Source organism: Callospermophilus lateralis, chromosome 8 (genome assembly GCF_048772815.1).
Source record: "Callospermophilus lateralis isolate mCalLat2 chromosome 8, mCalLat2.hap1, whole genome shotgun sequence".
Lineage (NCBI taxonomy): Eukaryota > Metazoa > Chordata > Mammalia > Rodentia > Sciuridae > Callospermophilus > Callospermophilus lateralis.
Genome location: NC_135312.1, coordinates 84,752,517 through 84,772,185, shown reverse-complemented (window position 1 = coordinate 84,772,185; position 19,669 = coordinate 84,752,517). Strand labels below are relative to the sequence as shown.

Sequence of the window (19,669 nt, the reverse complement as noted above, 5' to 3'; positions counted from 1 at the left end):
GTACAGAAATGTATGTATGACGTATTATCCTTTCCTAAAGAAGGAGAGAATATTTAAACTTCTGTCTTTAAGACTCAATGTTTATTTCTTATACTGATGATTGTTTTCATATTAAGGGATCCTTCTACCTCTGTTCTCATCATAAGCAGGTGATCTAAGGAATCTACAGTGCATTGAAGTTATGACCCTTGAATAATCAGGAAAAGACGATAGTAGAATGTTAAGGAATGTATCCTCAAAGTTAGAATCAACAAAGTGAATAGAAAGACGTGTTTCGTCAAGAAACTTTTTAAAAACAAATTAGGTCAGATGCTTTTCAGGAAATGTTTTAGCAAAGAGTCTGATTGCTAATGGAGAGTACCATTTTTATTTGACAAATAAAATGATTACACATTACTGAATTGACTTTAAAATAAGACTTCCAGTCAGTATACCAAAATGTTAATAATGGTTATATAGTAATTTTTTAAGAGTTTTTGTTGTTGTTATTTTTTCTGTGTATGATATTTAAATTATAAACAGTTTTATTCAAATTTTAGTTTTTGTTTTAAATTTTAACGAGGAAAAGAACACTCAGTAAACATTTTTTTTGTAATTTGGCATCTATTACATACCAGATATTGTTCTAGGAGCTGGACACTATTCTAGACACTCTCATTCTTTACTCATGGTTCACCTATGCAAATAACACAAACTTCTAGGAGATTGTGGAAATATGTCAGTCTTTCCATGAACATTATATAGAAATGGCAAGGTCAGATAAAAAGACAACTTAGAAAAGAGTAGTAGATGCTCTTTGTTTTTGTTTTTGTTTTTTTTTTTTTTTTTTTTTTTTTTTTGCTTCTTAGTCCTAATACTGTTAAGAGAATTAAAACAAAAAGGTAGGATATATATATATATATATATATATATATATATATATATATATATATATATATATATAAATATCTTATGTTTTATATATATATATCTTATGTTTTATATATATATATATATATATATATATAAAACATCCATGTTTGTATTATCTGGTAGAAGTACCAACTGAATGGCGAGGATGTGGGGAGAAAGGCACACTCATACATTGCTGGTGGGACTGCAAATTGGTGCAACCAACTTGGAAAGCAGTATGGAGATTCCATAGAAAACTTGGAGTGGAACCACCATTTGACCCAGCTATCCCACTTCTTGGTTTATACCCAAAAGACTAAAAAACAGCGTACTATAATAACGTAGCCACATCAATGTTTATAGTAGCACGATTCACAATAGTAAAATTGTGGAACCAACCTAGATGCCCTTCAGTAGATGAATGGGTAAAGAAACCATGATATATATACACAGTGGAATATCATTCAGCATTAAAAGAGAATAAAATTATGGCATTTGCAGGTAAATGGATGGAGTTGGAATATCATGCTAAGTGAAGTAAGCCAATCCCCCAAAACCCAATACTGAATGTTTTCTCTGATAAGAGGATGCTGATCCATAATGGGGCTGGGAGAGTGGAGCATGAGAGGAATGGAGGAACTTTAGATAGGGCAAAGGAGAGAGAGGGGAAGGGAAAGGGCAGAGAGTAAGAAAGGTGGGATGAGATGGACACCATTACCCAAAGTACATGTATTAAGATACCACAGACATAACAAATTGTGCTCTATATGTGTACTATGAATTGAAATGCATTCTGCTGTCATATATAACAAATTAGAATGAATAAATAAATTTTTAAAAAAGAAATACCAACTGAAAAACTTGGTGAAATTATTTAAAATATGGGATGGACCATATGTAAAATGAGATTAGCAAAATATTGATAATGATTGAAGCTGGGCAATAGGCCTGTAGACTTAACTTTGCTAATTAAATTTTTAAAAGTATACTTTAAGTTGCCTGCTTTATTAATAGGAAAATCATTTGTTTTTGGAATTTAATCTTAGAATTAAGGTTAAAAGGAAAGAAGAAAACTAGGAGAAGCATTAAAAAATTTAATTGATTTGGTATACAATTATCTGCCTTTGATTTAGTTTGATTTTCTTTGGTTCAGATTCTAATCTCTCTGTGTTTAAAATTTCTCATTGTAAAACATTCTGAAAAGAAAGGGGAAATGCCAAAGGTTATGGCTCACACAGGAATCAGGTCTTTATAGAGTCCTGATTTTCCCTTTTTTTGCCTTGGCTAGATGTGCATTCTTCCTCGGCCAGCAGCCCTGCTCCTGATCCAGCCCCTGAGGCTGATCCTGCTCCAGCTCCAGCGCCAGCACCAGCTCCTGCTGCTCCTCAGCCTTCAAAAATGGCTAAGCCTTTTGGCTATGGTTACCCAATTCTTCAGCCTGGTTATCAGAATGCTGCAGCACCACTTAATTCTGGAGTACATCCCAGTAGCCAAGGGTATTCTGGATTTCAGCAGTATCCTCAAGTATGTATATAATCCTCATGTACAGACATTGCATTTCTAAAATTTGTAAAACTTATCACTTCTAATAAACCCCTGATGATCAAATTTTTAAAAAGGTTAAATCTAGATAAGGACATTCGCTCTGATTTTTATTTTCTTGATTGTATCTTTAGTTTTCAGTCTGCAATACACAGGTGTTAATTTTATAGGCAGGGATTTAAAGTGAATGTTAAGTTTTTTTTAAAAAATTCTACATTATTATGCTGGCATTCTTCATAGGAAATGACACAGGAGAATGTGGTTTAGAACTTACTCTAGTCTCTACCCTTCAGTTGAAGAACTCTTTATGGCATAGAACTGACCTGGTGAGAACCTTGGTGCAGGCACAAGCTCCTCAGTTCACGTGCTCATTGACTGCCGCCAGGACTGACTTTTCTGGAGCCACCTCTGGAAGATCATATTATCTTAATCATATAAGAACAGTAGATATTTCACATTTATTGAGAGGAAATGACATATAAGGAAATGATTGAAATGGTGTAAGCATTTCTACTTATAATAAACCATTGTTAGTAGATTAACCTTATAGAAATTTCATCTTATGGTGAACTAAGAATTAAACTTTGACATAGGAAAATCAATTGTTTTTGGAATTTAATCTTAGAATTAAGGTTGAAGGGTAAAAGGAAAGAAGAAAACTAGGAGAGGCATTGAAAAATTTTATTGATTTGGTATACAGTTATCTGCCTTTGGTTTTGTTAGGTTTTCTTTGGTTCATATGAAACACTGCATATTTCAGTCTCATCTGACTTGTACTGTACGTGAATTCCCATTTGGGATCATAATTTATTATTTATTTCTACACTTTAATGAGGAGAAAACCAAATTTAAAGAAAGGATTGGTTCTTAGAAATGTTGGGCAAGCAAATAAAACTTATTTTGAAATAGTAAGTGGTGTTCCATAATAGCCTTGGGCAAGACTCAGCAAACTATGACAATTGGGCCACATCTGACCTGCCCCCTATTTTTGTAGTAACACTTTATTGGCATATAGCCATGCCCAGTCTTTTGTATAACTGTCTATGATTGCTTTGGCGCCATAGTGAATAGAGCAGAGTAGTTGCACCCAAGATTGCACCTTTCAAAGGTTTACAGTATTTACTGTCCAAGCACTATTAATCCATCTAAGATTTTATTTTGGTATATAATGTAAAGAATCAATCATTCCTTCCTACCCCATCCAAATGGTTATCCCTTAGTTCACTGTCATTTATTTGAAAATCTTCTCTTACTGATTGAATATCCCACCTTTATTTATCTCTTAAATGCTAAACTTGAATCCACTTTTGAGCTTTCCCTTATATACTGTTACTGACTCATGTGATCTTTTTTCCTTTATCCTTTACAGCTCTATTGAAAACTTTTTTTTATTATCCAGTTGTTTTTTTCCTTGACTTCAACAGCTTCAGTTACTTTCAACATTTTGCTAGACTTCTTTTCATTTATATCCCCACTTCCTTTTCTTCCTAAGGACTTTGAAGCTCTTGGGGGAAGGTGGTCATTTTTGCATAACAATAACACTGTCACAGCCATAAAAATTAATAACTTCTAAATGTCATTTAAAATTCAGTGCATATTTAAATTTCCCTAGCTATTTTTAAAATACCTTTTCACACTTTGTTTATACAAATCAATATTTGTTTATTTTATTATTTGTACTTGTTTATGTGTCATGCTTTTCATTGTAATTTAAAACATTTCTCTTCATGCCTTTGATCTAATGGGAAAACTGGGTCAGTTGTCCTATAGAATGTCCCGTATTTTGAACTTGACTCATTACTTCCTTATATCATTTAACTTTTCCTCTAATCCATATTTCTGATATTTTTTAGAAGTTAAATTTAATAGTTTCATAATATTTAGGTTTATTACTTCATGTATTTATTCATTTATGTGAGAATATGATATATTTAATGATTTATGCCTCATAATGATATCTGGTTTTACCACTTGTAGTGCTAGGATTAATTAGAGCATCATTTGATGACCTCTTTATCACTGTATTACGTAATTTATTACATTAAGCTTTTACCTGTTGGCTTTGTTATCTGTTGATATGTAGGTATTATCTATTCTAGGTGACCATTACCTGAATTATTTCAGGATGGGTGGTAAATAGTGACTTTTCTAAAATTATCATACAGTATGTATTAGCTGGAATTCTGAAGTATATTCACATAATGGAGCACTTGGTACCTGTATAAAGAAATGTGGGAGATCTCTAAATGTAGCCTCAGAATTATTATTATTATTTTTTTTTTAGAGAGAGTGAGAGAGAGAGGGGAAGAGAGAGAGAGAGAGAATATTTTTAATATTTATTTTTCAGTTTTCAGCAGACACAACATCTTTGTTTGTATGTGGTGCTGAGGATCGAACCCGGGCCATACGCATGCCAGGCAAGCGTGCTACCGCTTGAGCCACATCCCCAGCCCGCCACAGAATTATTGCCAGGACTTTTTCTTGGATTAAAAAAATAGGGCCATAGTTGGAACAGTATATATTAATTTTATATTAATAAATATAAATAATGGCAGGATTAAATAAAAAACAATAATGAATAGTTAACTGTAGGTAGAGAGGTTAAAAATGAAATAAAATATCTCTGGATACACTTGATTATGTTGTTTTGGCATTAAAATTATATAAATATCTTTACTGAAACTTATTAAGTCAAGAAAGATTAAAAGCAATTCTTAAAGATTAAAAACAACATTATCAAATCAGATACATTTGAGACACAGGAACAGAAAAATTAAGCAAAGCAAAACTCATTGAACACCATTGTATATTTCTATGGCATCATCTCAGTTTTTTAAAACTGTTAATTGATAAAACTTGAAAACTAATAAGCATTTATCCTGTCTGTCCATTTCAGCTGTATTCAGGGAAACCACATTCTTGATGTTGAATGGCATGTTTGCTGAAATATTGTTGTGAGACTTAACTTTGCTATTAGATTTTTTAAAATATACTTTAAGTTGCCTGCTCTATTAAGTCATTCTGCTGTTCTCAAGACAAATTAAAATTTTCTTACCTTCTTGATTTTTTCTTTTTTTTGAACTCCTATGTCTGGTATATGAAATTTGACTCACATTTGTTCTTTTGTTTTGTTTTGATTTTGATCTTTCAGCAGTATCCTGGTGTCAACCAGCTGTCCTCTGGTCTAGGAGGATTGAGTCTTCAGAGTTCTCCACAACCAGAAAGCCTGAGACCTATAAACCTCACTCAGGAGAGGAATGTTTTACCCGTGACTCCTGTTTGGCCTCCTGTGCCTAACTTGAACTTAGAACTCAAAAAGCTAAACTGTAGCCCAGAGTAGGTATTCATTTCTTTTATAATCTTTCTTTATGTAATATACCTTAATGAAAACATTGTATGACTTTTAAAAATAGTAAAAATAGCTGAGCTGATGGCACATGCCTGTAATCTTACCTACTTGAGATTTTTAAAAAATTTTTTTAAAAATATGTATTTATTTTTTTTAGGTGTAGGTGGACACAACACAATGCCTTTATTTTTATGTGGTGCTGGGTCCTGCCCACACTAGGCGAATGCTCTACCACTGAGCCACAATCCCAGCCCCGCTACTTGAAATTTTGAGGCAGGAGGATCACAAGTTCCAGGCCAGCCTGAGTAAATTAGTGAGATCCTGTCTCAAAGTAAAATTTAAATAAAAGTAGGGGTAGGGATGTAGCTCAGTGGCAGAGGACCCTTGGGTTCAATCCCCAGTACTGAAAAAAAGGTAAAAGTAATATGGCATTAACTTCCTGACTGGAAGTTCATGTGGACTTTTTTATTTCACTTTGTATAGAAATAGATGTAAAATTTAGTTTAAATTATCTGAGTTACCTCTTCCCCTTCCCATCTCTGTCTTAAACCTATCCCTTTCCCCCATCATCTAATGTGAGGCAAATTATCTGTTTTTGAATGAAGGGTTTCAGTAATCCAAATGTAACTGGAGTTTTTCTTTTCTTAAATCTCTTTTTCACCACTGTTTGTCAGTACTAACTTCTGATATTTTTTAGTAAGTTGGAATATTTAAAATTTTATTCCCTTCTTCAGGCTTAGCTTGAAAAGGAAACAGACCTTACTTGTGAAATCCCAAGAATAGATTAGATAAGGTTTATTTCTGATTTTTCTTTTCCTACTCGATATAGAATATGAAGACCATTAACAACCAGGCTTATTGATCCAGCCTGAATTTAAACTTGAACTTCCTTCATCCAATGTTTCCTTAACTCCTAGAGAAGTTTAGCTGGCAGACTATATGTGGCAGCCTCCAAGTCTTGGTGATTTGTCTGTGTGGATAGTCCATCTAGCTCCTGTCTCGGGGCCTCCCAGGCCACCTCCTAGATCAGATGTTCTTGCTTCTGAGAATAGGTTATTCCTCTGGCCCAGATCATTTCGGGGGGGCAGGGGCAGATCATTTTTAGAAGACATCCTCTTACTCTGGATTTCTTTGCCTCACAAAGTAAGCTCTGATTCACAGAACATCATTGTCTTCTTCCTTGTATTTGGGTTAGGAAAATGAGTTCTCTCTTTTAGAACCATTATTTTCCTTTTCTTAAAGCAGTAGTTTCCAAGCATTGCAGGGGGGAAAAAAAACTCCTCTTTCACCAAAGTCTTGTATTGAATTCAAATATTGAAAACAAAGTGAAATTTCTTCGAGGGTTTCCTCGCCTCTCATTCATACCTCATGCTATCACCAACACCCATCAGTGACTAAAGCAGTGCTACAATCTTTTCTATAAAAGCATAGGGCATCTTGGATTAGAAACTGACAACACCTGCCCATCTTTTTGAGTGTAAGCTACTATCATGTTGATTATGGCCTTGTATTATGAAAGGTTAGGCTTTTCTTAAGTAGATAAATAAAGTATGTATATGTATAAGAGATCCCATAGGTAGGGGAGTGGTGTATATGTTTCCTGCTTGGTTATGTGTTTTTTTAATATTTCTTATCAAAATAAGAATAAGTAATTGGGAGCACAGGCTTTAAATTGGACAAACCTAAGTTCTTACTGAGGTTCCACTAGTACGTGGGTAGCTACAATACAGTACAACAACTTTTTTAACCTCTCAAAGTCTCAGTATTGTCAACTATAAAACAGGAATACAGGTTAAGTATATCTTATCCAAATACTTGTGGACCCAAGTATTTGCACAGACTTTACTGCTCCAGCGTCCCTAATCCAAAAATTAAATTCTTCAGTATCTGCAACTTTTTAAGTATCATCTTTATTCAAAGTTGCAAATTTTGGAGTATTTTAGAATTCATGTTTTTGGGTTAAAAATCTTCAAACCTGTAATAATAGTACCTACATATTAAGATAAATCATCAATTCAATAAATATTTACTGAATACCAAGTCACTGTTTCCATGTATTTGGCATAGAGTTGTAAATAAGCAAAGTTCCTGATCCTCATGGAATTAGAGAACTTATATTAGTGAAACACAGGATTATGTGAGTGCTAGAGGGTACTTGTCTTAGCTGAGAAGTCTGTAATTAGGTTTTCACAAAGAGATAACATTTGAGTACAGGTCTGAATGGAGTGAGACAGCAAGCCACAGGACTTCTGGGAAGATTGTTCCAAGGTGTCCAACCAGCAAAGGAAGTCCTGAAGTGGGAATAAGCTTGGCATTTTTGGAGAACAGGGCTAAGCCTGGAGTAGATAGATCTTTCTACACAATGTTTTCTGCTCTTCTTAAATACCTTTTCTGGTTTCCACTGCTGCTTACTTCTTTGGCTGTTCCTTTATTGATTCTTTCTCTGTTAACTTTAACTTATAACTCACTAACTTGTAAGCAATCATTCTGTGAAGGAAATAGCAGAAGGTAGAGGAAGTCCACAGCCAACCAAGGCAAATCAGACTAATTGATAGCACTGAAGCTTAAGCCTGTCTCAGAGCAGAGAAAGAAGTCTTTGCTTCTGATATGGGGGGTGAAGAGGCAAAGGAGTATTCAGAAACAGTGATAACTTTTATGAGTCCTGTAGTAAGAGTGACGGTCTAGTCAGGTGAAAGGGGGACAGTGAAGCAGGAACAGCATTGTTAGAGACAAAAGTCTGGCTTTTCATTCATGTTTCCTAGAGCTTTTTGTTCATGTCCTACTGGCTAATATAATAGGCTCTCGTGTTTTTTTTTTTTTTTTTCCTGAATGTGTTTTGTTTTGCCACCATGAAAATGTTGACTCCTTAATTTAGGTCTTTTGACATCTATTACATATATGCCTGTTTAAAGTAATTGGGACCTCCCTGCTTCATTTTAGTGTTTTGCTATACTGGGAATTGAACTCAGTGCCTCACACATGCTAGGCAAGTGCTATATCACCAAGTTATCTCCAGAACACTGCTTTTAGTTATAATAACATGCTCAAATGATTTTCAGATATGCCCTTAAATGTTTTTAATTATCCCATCTACTTCATCGTATTTTTTTCCTAACAGCTTATGTCCTCCATGTTGTTTGTTTTTTGCAGTTCATTTCGGTGTACTTTGACAAATATTCCACAGACTCAGGCTATACTGAATAAAGCTAAGCTTCCCTTAGGATTGTTGTTACATCCCTTCAGAGACCTAACGGTAAAGTGACATATTTTAAAATATTTTGAGTAATGACAAGTGCTTATGTACAAGGTATTCAAATTTTATATTTTCTTAAGAGTTTTCATCATTGTTTATTTGGAGTTAGAAATAATCATTTCTGCCAATTCAAGTCAACAAACATTTTCTGAGCAACTGCTTTGTATCATACCCTAAGCTAAGCCCTGATCACATCATTGACCTTACCCACATGAAGAAACAAATCGTTATATGTAGTACTATAAATACATGTAATTAATCAAATCTATGTGATGTTTTTATTGTGAATACAGTATAAGAAGTGATTCCCTCTTTGTATAGTAAAGTTTTCTATAACTGATGGAAAGTCCCAAGTGTGTTTTGAAAGATTAGTCATTTTGGAAGTAAAAGGCAGATTAAATCTTATGAGTTCTTTATTAAAGTGATTTCCAGTTAGAGAAGAGAACTATATAATTGTTCTAAATTAAGCAAATAATGGGAAAATCTGAACACTTCAGGTTGTGTTGAGTTAAAATTTATGTGTTGTTTAAGTTTCTGCAGTCCATTTGGTTTAATGCATAGCTGGCTAGATTTTTACATGTGCTTCAGGTATTTCATGCATATGTGTTGTATTTAAACTACATTTTTAAAACCTCAGAAAAAATATTAGCCAGAGACATTTTATTTTTACTTCACAAATTGCATTCTCCCTCACACTTTTTTACTACTATGATTTTCTACCCCTCCTATTGCTACAGATTTCTTTTTCTCTCGGTTATTAAAAACAAAAATACTTATTATCTGCCTATCTAATACTAGATGCTGGAGATACAAAGGTCACTCATCTTCCTTGTGGACCTTACTTTTCTACTAGGATGTACAGAATGGATCAAAGTGAATAAAAAGTGAAATAATTCTATGTGATAAGTACCTTGAATTTATTCATTCAGTAAATACTATTTAATCACCTATGATTACAACCTTTATCTCTAAGCCAAGACAGTCAATTTGCTATATCCATAGATAAGAGTAGTTGTCTAAATACAGATTCCACATATGATATCTTCTGGAAGTGCGTGCACTAAAATATTAACATAATATTCTCTAGTATATAGAATTATGGGTCTTTTTTTATTTTCTCACTTTCAGTTAATTGTATTTCCTGATTTTTTTTCACACCTCATCTGTAGCTACTTATGTAATAAAAATAGCATATATGGGCTGAACGTGCTGGTACATACCTGTATAATCTCCACTACTTGGGAGACTGAGGCAGGAGGATCACGAGGTCAAGGCCGGCCACAGTAGCATAGTGAGAGACCCAGTTTCAAAATAAAAAATAAAAGGGCTGGGGATATAGCTCAGTGGTAGAGTACCCCTTGGTTCAATCCCAGGTCTGTCTTTCCCTCCCCCCCTTCACCCCTCTCCTCTCTGTTTCATATGCATGTACACATATGCACACAACAGTATAAGTGAAAAAATCTTAAATACAAAGATAATGTTTTTGTGTAGATTTTTTAAAATTCTGAATGAAAAATACAAAAGAAATAATAAGTTAATTCAGAGATATAGAATAAGCTATGATCTCTTAATTTATTCCCATTTTCTTAATTTCTACATTGAATATAAAGTTCCTTTCCCAAACTAAGCATTTTTTAATTTAATGTACATTGTGTTTGGATTCTTGTGGCCTCAGTTCTCATTAGGACTGCTGTCACTGTCCACCAAGCACTGCTTGCTAGCTAGTAGTACCAGGAACAGCCAGACAAAGGCCTTCTTACGTGGTATATGTTTCTTTCTCACTGTTATTTCCTCAGTCTAGCTGATGAACTGTAGCTTGTATTATTTTCTTGGCCTAAGTTTTCTTGTCAGCTAGTTATTTTATCAGATTTGGTGTGACTTTGTTTTCATATTAAGATTTGTGATGAGAGGAGAGAAAACTTGACAATTGCTTATGTTGCTCAGCTCATCACTGAATGTAATAATACTCTTCAATATAAAACCATACAAAGACACAGTTCTGGTTTCTATTCTATGTGTGAGCAGAGCAGTGGGTGTTCTGTTTCTCCCTAAGGTGTTTTGTTGCTACAACATTTTTATTTTCTTTTCCAGCAATTACCAGTAATAACATCAAATACCATTGTGAGGTGCCGATCTTGTCGAACATACATCAACCCCTTTGTGTCCTTCATTGATCAACGTAGATGGAAATGCAACTTGTGCTATAGAGTTAATGATGGTGAGATTCTTAAAATGTTTCTTAATATTATTCTCAACATTTTAGTCAATTCTTTCATTGCTTTAAAAACAACTTTGATGCTATTTTTTTAAATAGAGAGAAAGAAAGAGAGAGAATTTTTTAATATTTATTTTCAGTTTTCAGTGGGTACAACATCTTTATTTTATTTTTATGTGGTGCTGAGGATCGAACCCAGCGCCCCGCGCATGCCAGGCAAGTGCATTACCGCTTGAGCCACATCCCCAGACTATGATGCTATTTTTAATGGCAAGAATGTGAGCTGGGGCACCTTTACCAGTGTGTGTGGACACTCACATGCATCACGTCTGTTGCCCCCTATGCTCATATATTAGGTCTCCCTATGATAATTGCTTTCAAATTTGCATTTCTGATGTTTTCTATGTCATAGAATATAATAAATAAGAAACAAGTCTGAGAAACCAGTTATCTGTGTACTGGTTTCTTCACATGATTTCAGAAAATATGGTTTTGGTTGTTGTTTTTATTAAAGCCAGCTTACAGAATTTATTGTTATCATTAAATATTCACAGAATTGTTGGCAAACATCCTCAGACAGTGATAATAAAGGTGTTTAATTCTAGACATGTTACTGAATTCATACTGGATTCCTATCTCTTGTTTAGTTCCTGAAGAATTTATGTATAACCCCCTCACTCGATCTTATGGAGAACCTCATAAACGACCAGAAGTTCAGAATTCAACTGTGGAGTTCATTGCTTCTTCAGATTACATGGTAACTGTTCCGGGCTAAAATTAGTAATGGGACACAATTATATTGGTCATTTGATTTCTGTTAGGTAAATTTTTTAAAAAAAATATTTTTAGTTGTAGATGGACATAATACCTTTATTTTACTTATTTATTTTTATGTGGTACTGAGGATTGGAATCCAGGGCCTCACACATGCTAGACAGTCGCTCTACCACTGAGCTTCAATCCCAGCCCATGTTTTGTGAATTTTTGTCCAAGTTTTTAATGCATAGTATTTTTTTAAATAATGGTGAAAGTTTTTACTTAAAAATTAGCAAGTTCTTCCTAAATGTTATTTGAGCTCCTAGAAGAATATATTATGCCATTGGAAACTCTGTTTTTTAATTATGTTGACTCTATATCTTATTCTTCATTTTCACTTATAAAAATGATTTTTTTACCTAAGTCCTTGCTCTTCTTCTTTGTAATATATTCTTGTTTTTAATATATCTATAATAACTATCTTCTAATCTTCATTGCCTGCAGAAATTCAAATTCATTGTCTGCTAATGGAGGAAGGTGAACAGGAACACTTGATAAGCAGCAAATTCCTGGTGCTTGGCCCATCTTTATTTTTGTCATTTTTATAGTCTTTTATTTTAATTTAGCCTGTGCTGACTTAGGTATAGTTCTCATGTCTATTTCCATTTAAACTTGCTTATGATTACTTTCAGCTTTTTACCTTTATAATTTAGTATGTTCTGAACTCTGTTTTAGGTTTTTAATCTAACTGAAGTGGTGAAGCAAGAAATAAATCTTTAATTTTTGTCATATGATTCATATGACCTTTGGTTGACTTGTTTTTTTTAAAGACTTTACGAGTTGGTAGTGTAGTTGGTGGTAGAGCATTTGCCTAGCTTGCATGAGGCCTTGGGGTCAATCCTCAGCACCTCAAAAAAAAAGACGTTATTTATCATTTTATAACTTTCCACACCAGTTATTTTTAAGCGTACTTTAAAAAGAGAAAATAGTATAATGAACTATTGTTTACCCATGACTGAGCTACATTTGTCAACTTTTTGCCAAATATATTTCATTTATCATCCAGCCTACCCCTTCACTTTCCCTAGAGTTTATCATGTTAAATGATAATATCAGATATTATGTCCCCATAAATACATCAGTATATATCTCAATGACAAGAGAAAGCCTTTATAAATATGTATATACAAGGATTTCCTTTATATTTAGCACTTAACCTCTGGAATTTGGCCACTACCAGGTGACCTAGTAGTTAGTACTAACAGCAGGTCTTCAGGTTATATTTTAGCCAACATTCCTTATCTGGAATACATTTAAACCATCTATTTAACCATTACAACTCTCTAATCACGCTTAATCTACAGGGAATTTTGCAAGAAGGAATGTCATTTTCATTAGCACATAAGAGCTTATAAATAGCAATCCTATTTGGGTGTTTTTTGGTATAATATACTCAATAGATATTCAGCAGTAATAGTGATTAAAAAAAAGAATAGATTGTACCCACTAAATAAACTACATTATTTTTTTTCTTTCAGCTTCGTCCTCCTCAACCTGCAGTTTACTTGTTTGTTTTAGATGTATCTCATAATGCAGTGGAAGCTGGGTATTTGACAATTTTGTGCCAGTCACTATTAGAAAACTTAGACAAGTAAGAATTTTTTTTGCTCATAATATCGTGTCTGTGTAAATATATGTAAGTGTGAAGTATTTATTACTAATTTAAAGTGTTGGTTTTGTTAACCTTGTATTTTCCTGTAAACTAAAAGAGTTTACCATAGAATAAGGGTCCTTCTACTTCAGTTATGATGATTTAATGACTTGGTAACCTCAATCATAAAAATTTTAATACTTAGTAAAGAATTTAGATCTTGTCTAGTTTTCCCTCTTACTTAGCTGACCTGAACTCTGGTCAAATTCCATAGAATTCCAACACAGAAAGCCTAACTTGGCCAGAGTATCAAGAATCTATATGAGACTATTATCAAACATGGCTGAACTGAAAGAACATTATGTTAAGTGATATAAAGCAGGCACTGAAAGATAAATAAATACCACATGATTTTACTCATATTTGGAATATTTAAAAATTGATTTCATATGAGTAGGATGGTGGTTACCAGAGGCTAGGATGTCAGTGGGGTGTGGAGTTGGGATATTTTGGTCTAAAGACACAAAATTTCACTTAGAAGGAGAACATTCAAGAGATCTATCATACAGTATGCTGTCTATATTTGTAACAATATATTCTTGAAAAACACTTAAGAGCAGATCTGAGACATTCTCACCACAAAAATGATATCTTTATGAGGGAATACCTATGTTAATTAACTAGGTTTAGTCAATTCACAATTTAAAAATAAATTTAAAAGATTTTTCAAAGAATCTAGATGAGGAGGGGGTCTGAAGTTGTGGCTCAGCAGTAGAATGCTTGCCTGGCATGTGAGGCCCTGGGTTCGATCCTCAGCACCACATGAAAATAGGTAAATAATAACAAAGGTATTATATCCAACTATAACTAAACAAACAAAAAAATTTAAAAGATAATAATCTAGATGAGAGAAATATACCTATAATTTATGCCTGAGCATGGAATTTTACTTTTTTTTTTTTTGTACTTTTAGATGGACAGAATGCCTTTAATTTATTTGTTTATTTGTATGTGGTGCTGAGGAGTGAACCCAGAACCTCACACATGCTAGGCAAGCACTCTGCCACTGAGCTATAGCCCCAGCCCCACATAAGCTATTTTTTATTGCACTAATGAGAGAATGAGTTGAAGAAAAGGGAGGAGGGAACTGATTTTGTGCTAAATATGTTAGGAAGCCAGGACAATCTTTTGTTTCAGCACATTAGTAAACAACCATGTTGTGGAAATAGGAACAAAGTACAGGCTAAGTAGTTTATATGTGGCTCATAATTCCTTCCTGTGTGTCTACCAATGTTAATTGTGAAGGACTTCCTCAATTAGCTTTAAAAATTATACATTTCTCTGGGAACAAGGTTGTTTGTACATTTCTTTTTCATTCCAATATCCATAAGAGATAATGATTTAAGATTGTTAATGAGAGTGGTACACTACTACAGTGGTGTTTTTTTCTTTGTTTTTTGTTTTGGTTGGTTTTTGTTTTGTTTTGTTTTATTTTTAGTATTTTTAGTTGTAGATGGACACAATACCTTTACTTAGTTATTTTATCTATTTATGTGATGCTGAGCCTCTAGTTCAGTGCCTCACACATGCGAGGCAAGTGCTCCACCACTCAGTTACAACTCCAGCCCACTACAGTATATCTTTATACATACTTTGTCAGGAGTACAATGGGTAATTCCAAAAAGTTCTCCCCCATCTTTATTTGAACTTGGGAGTCTTTCAAATGCTACAAGTAGACACTACGGTCTGCATGTCACTAATCTTGACCTGTAAATGAAACTGACATTATTAAGATATTCAAGATTCTAAAAATTCAGATGTATTGAAAGATTTGCCTTTAGTTTGTTAATAATTTAGTTTTTATATTTTTATCATGGGTTTAAATGTTTACCTTATTTAATCACAAGTGCTTATGTCAGAAATAGCTTTAACACCAAGTAGCAAAAGACTACACTGAATAAAAATGTTTGATCTTTTTTAACAAGAAGTTTGTTTTTTTGTTTTTTTGTTTGTTTGTTCTTTTTAGATATATGTGATAGTAGAATGTTTTTTGGCATACATACATGGAGTATAACTTGCCATTCTTTTTTTGAGGTGGGAGGTACCCAGGATTGAACTCAGGGGCACTTGACCACTGAGCCACATCCGCAGCCCTATTTTGTATTTTATTTAGAGACAGGGTCTCACTGAGTTGTTCAGTGCCTCCCTTTTGCTGAGGCTGGCTTTGAACTCTTGATCCTCCTGCCTCAGCCTCCCGAGCCACTGGGATTGCAGGTGTGTGCCACCGAACCGCGCTTAGCTAACTTCCCATTCTTGTGGTTGTACATGATGTAGAGTTACACTGGTCATGTATTCATACATAGGTGTGTGCCATCGAACCGCGCTCAGCTAACTTCCCATTCTTGTGGTTGTATATGATGTAGAGTTACACTGGTCATGTATTCATACATGAATATAAGAAAGTTATGTCCTATTTATTCTACTGTCTTTCCTATTCTCAACCCTGTAACCTTCCCTTCATTCCCCTTTGTCTAATCCAATGAACTTCTCTTCTTTGCTCCCCTCCCCCATTGTGTGTTAGATTCACATATCAGGGAGAACATTTGGCCTTTGGTTTTTTTGTAACTGGCTTATTTCACCTAGCATGATGGTCTCTAGTTCCATTCATTTACTGTATATACACCACTTTTTTTTAATCCATTCATTTGTTGAAGGGCATCTTAGCTTAGCTATTGTGAAATGAGCTGCTATAAACATTGATGGGACTGCTTCACTGTAGTATGCTGATTTTAAGTCCTTTGGGTATATGCTGAGGAGTGGGATAACTGGGTCCAAATGGTGATTCCATTCTAGTAAACACCAAATTTTAATTCCTCTCAAGGGTATAATGCTTCTGGAGGTACCACAATACCAGAATTGTTCATGGAGTAATGGAACAAGCTGTCTTCCATCTTCTTGTTCTAGTAATCCACTTAACTATATTGTTCTCAGAAAAGAAAGAGCCACTGACAAAAATGAGTGACTTTATAAATTAAAAGATTACAAAACCAAAAGGATAATATTGACAATAGAAAGTGTTTTAAAAATATTTGCATTTGATTACAATGGAAAATAGAAGACTTAAGAAAATTAGAAAAGAATAGTAAAGATAATAGGACAGCAACAGTATAGTAACATAGTTTTAGAAAGGGTTCTGCAAACATCTTTGAGAAAGAAGAGTTTAATGCTGCAGCAGCTCCTGCTCAACTGCTGATTTTGATTTGGGGGGTGGGTCAGCAATCTCCGAGTAACTGATAATAAATGACCCTAAATATAAGTGACCAGAGAAATCTCAAAGTGGAAATTGGTGTTTGGCGACATCATAAATCTTGACTAGTACTGGTAAGCCAAATATGTGCCTTCTGTTCACTGGAATTCTTTTAGCCTACCTTGCAGACTGAGTAGCCTGATTGATCATCTTTAGTAGTAAGAATTCTTCTTGCTTTGAAGCACATTCTAGTTTGGCATATTATAATATTCAGAAGTATTTTAAAGCATTGCTAAAAGAATAAATTACATAACTGCAGTTAACATAGTTGGTGGTACTTATTGAAATATGCACCTATAAAATGAGGCATCCATCATGGTATTAATAAGGGAAGCTTGACAGATGATGAAATGGTAATTTACTTTTTTATTCCATGGCATTGCCTTTTGAAACAGTTCTAATAGAAAAATTTTTAGTAATTGATGATAGATAAATGTTTGAATGTTCTTAACTGTGTTTTTTGTTTAAAATTTAGCACATTGAGATCTAATTTGCATTGCACTCAACCTTTTCTTGAAAAGTGTTCTTTTGTCGTTCTACCCTTAAAAGGCTTAAAAAGGATCCAGTGTTGTAATATGTGAACTGAAAAATTATGTTTTCACTTAAAAGAGTATGTTTCAAAGAAAAGTTAGCAAGAAATCTTTACATTTTAAAATTAAATTCATTTTTAGTTTTGGTTTACCCCTTATTTGAATACTAATGTAGTTCAGTTTTCTGAATTATAAATTCTAATCATATAAGTGGTTTCATCTGAAAACAAAATATTTCCTCCTTCCTCTTCTATTTTATGTACGGGTTTAGATTGAGATAATTTTTCTATTGCCTATAAAATTATCCTTAGATATGGCTTACTATTTCTTTATTTTTTAAAAAAATAAAATGTTACTGAGCATTTGTCAATTTATCTTTATCAATAATTTTATCTTTAGGCTTCCTGGAGATTCACGGACAAGAATAGGATTCATGACCTTTGACAGCACTATTCATTTCTATAATTTACAGGAAGGATTATCACAGCCTCAAATGTTGATTGTATCTGATATTGATGGTAAGCAGTCAGCAAAATTAAAGTGTTTCTAACTACAGGCTTTGAAATGGAGGCTTCTTTAACAGTACATCTTGTCATATGCTATGGAGATAATTTGGTCCATTTTGATACTTGCTTTAAAATGTTTTCTTGAAGCCGGGTACAGTGGTGCATATCTATAATCCCAGCCACTCAGGAGGCTGAGGCAGGAGAATCACAAGTTTGAGGCCAGCCTCAGCATTTCAGTGAGACTTCAAGGAACTTAGCAAGATCTTGTCTCAAATCAAAAAATTTAAAAAAGGCTGGGATGTGTCTTAGTGGTTAAGTGTCCCTGGGTTCAATCCCTGGTACAAAAAAAGAGTTTTCTTGGAAATATTTTAAAGTTTCTTACATATTACTAAATACGTTTTTACATGTGTGTATGTATGTATAGTATGTACAGAGTATATGTATTTAATAATGCATTGTTTTATGTTTTCCCTGTAGATGTTTTTCTACCTACTCCAGATAGTTTACTTGTGAATCTCTATGAAAGTAAAGAGGTAAGATTGATTTATTTTCTTAAAACATCAAAGTATTTTTGTCATCTCCACTGTTTACTAGATATTAATATTTGTTTACTTGATATATTAATAGTAGACAATAAGCATTGGTAGGTGACACGTCTATTGACTCTTCTATAGTCCCCAGAGATGTAGTGACACATACCATACTCTGGAATGTTTTAAAGAAGAACATTGCCTTGCCTTCTCAGTAATTCAACGTTTAATCTTTGTTTTCCCAGCTTATAAAAGACTTATTGAATGCATTACCAAATATGTTCACCAATACAAGAGAAACACACAGTGCCCTTGGTCCTGCGCTTCAGGCTGCCTTTAAATTAATGTCTCCAACAGGTGGCCGTGTGTCTGTATTTCAGACACAGTTACCTTCCTTGGGTGCAGGGCTTCTGCAGTCCAGAGAAGATCCTAATCAAAGGTCAAGTACAAAGGTATTTTATGTTTAGTTTCTCTGTCATATCCCCTTGTGTTTTCTACCTATTACAGACTATAATTATTTGTTCTTTATTCTATTTTTCATTAGTAATGGTAATAAGCTAGCAAGAGAGTGGAACTCAAATTATTTTGTGTTGCAGTGCATTCTTCTTATTTGTTTGCAAGCCAAAAATATTTAGAAATCATTTAGTCTAATCTTTTCATTTTACAAATGAGGAAACAGATTAAAGTGTCCTGCCAGAAGTTAAATAACTAATGGTAAAGATGTGGCATGATTTCCTGACTCCTGTGTTCTTTTCTGTTATACAAGGGAAAACTTACTAAATCTGATTTGCTATAATTTAGCATGCTTATCCTAAAACATTTGCAATTATAAAGATAATACTTATTATTATATAAAACCTGGAAAATAGAGGAATATATAATTAACTAATAATCTCACTAACAAGATTAACATTGTTAATACAAACAAATAAGCATAATTGGGCATCATATATAAATACATATTATATTTTTTAGCTGGCCTTTCTCATGAATATTATTTGAGGTTCCTAAAACTCTTAAAAATATATACATCTTGGTAAATGGGAAAGTACTTAATTTAACTATTCAACGGCTGGGTGCCAAGTAATCAGACCTTCCTTTTACACTTTTGTGTTATAGAATAGCACATAATACTGATT

General features: G+C 33.7%; 1 protein-coding gene across 5 annotated transcripts in view; it reads left to right on the top strand.

Annotated features, from left to right (window-relative positions):
- Positions 1–19,669, top strand: part of Sec24b (SEC24 homolog B, COPII component) — an 80,875-nt gene that overhangs the window by 48,923 nt on the left and 12,283 nt on the right. For 3 of the 5 annotated variants that reach the window (XM_076864293.2, XM_076864291.2, XM_076864295.2), the window contains 9 exons: positions 2,180–2,415; positions 5,585–5,769; positions 8,933–9,035; positions 11,127–11,253; positions 11,898–12,007; positions 13,545–13,657; positions 17,894–18,012; positions 18,478–18,533; positions 18,776–18,982. In XM_076864293.2, coding sequence (XP_076720408.1) covers positions 2,180–2,415; positions 5,585–5,769; positions 8,933–9,035; positions 11,127–11,253; positions 11,898–12,007; positions 13,545–13,657; positions 17,894–18,012; positions 18,478–18,533; positions 18,776–18,982 — 1,256 coding nt within the window. The remainder of the gene's footprint in view (positions 1–2,179; positions 2,416–5,584; positions 5,770–8,932; positions 9,036–11,126; positions 11,254–11,897; positions 12,008–13,544; positions 13,658–17,893; positions 18,013–18,477; positions 18,534–18,775; positions 18,983–19,669) is intronic. The other 2 variants (XM_076864294.2, XM_076864292.2) reach the window with 1 other exon arrangement.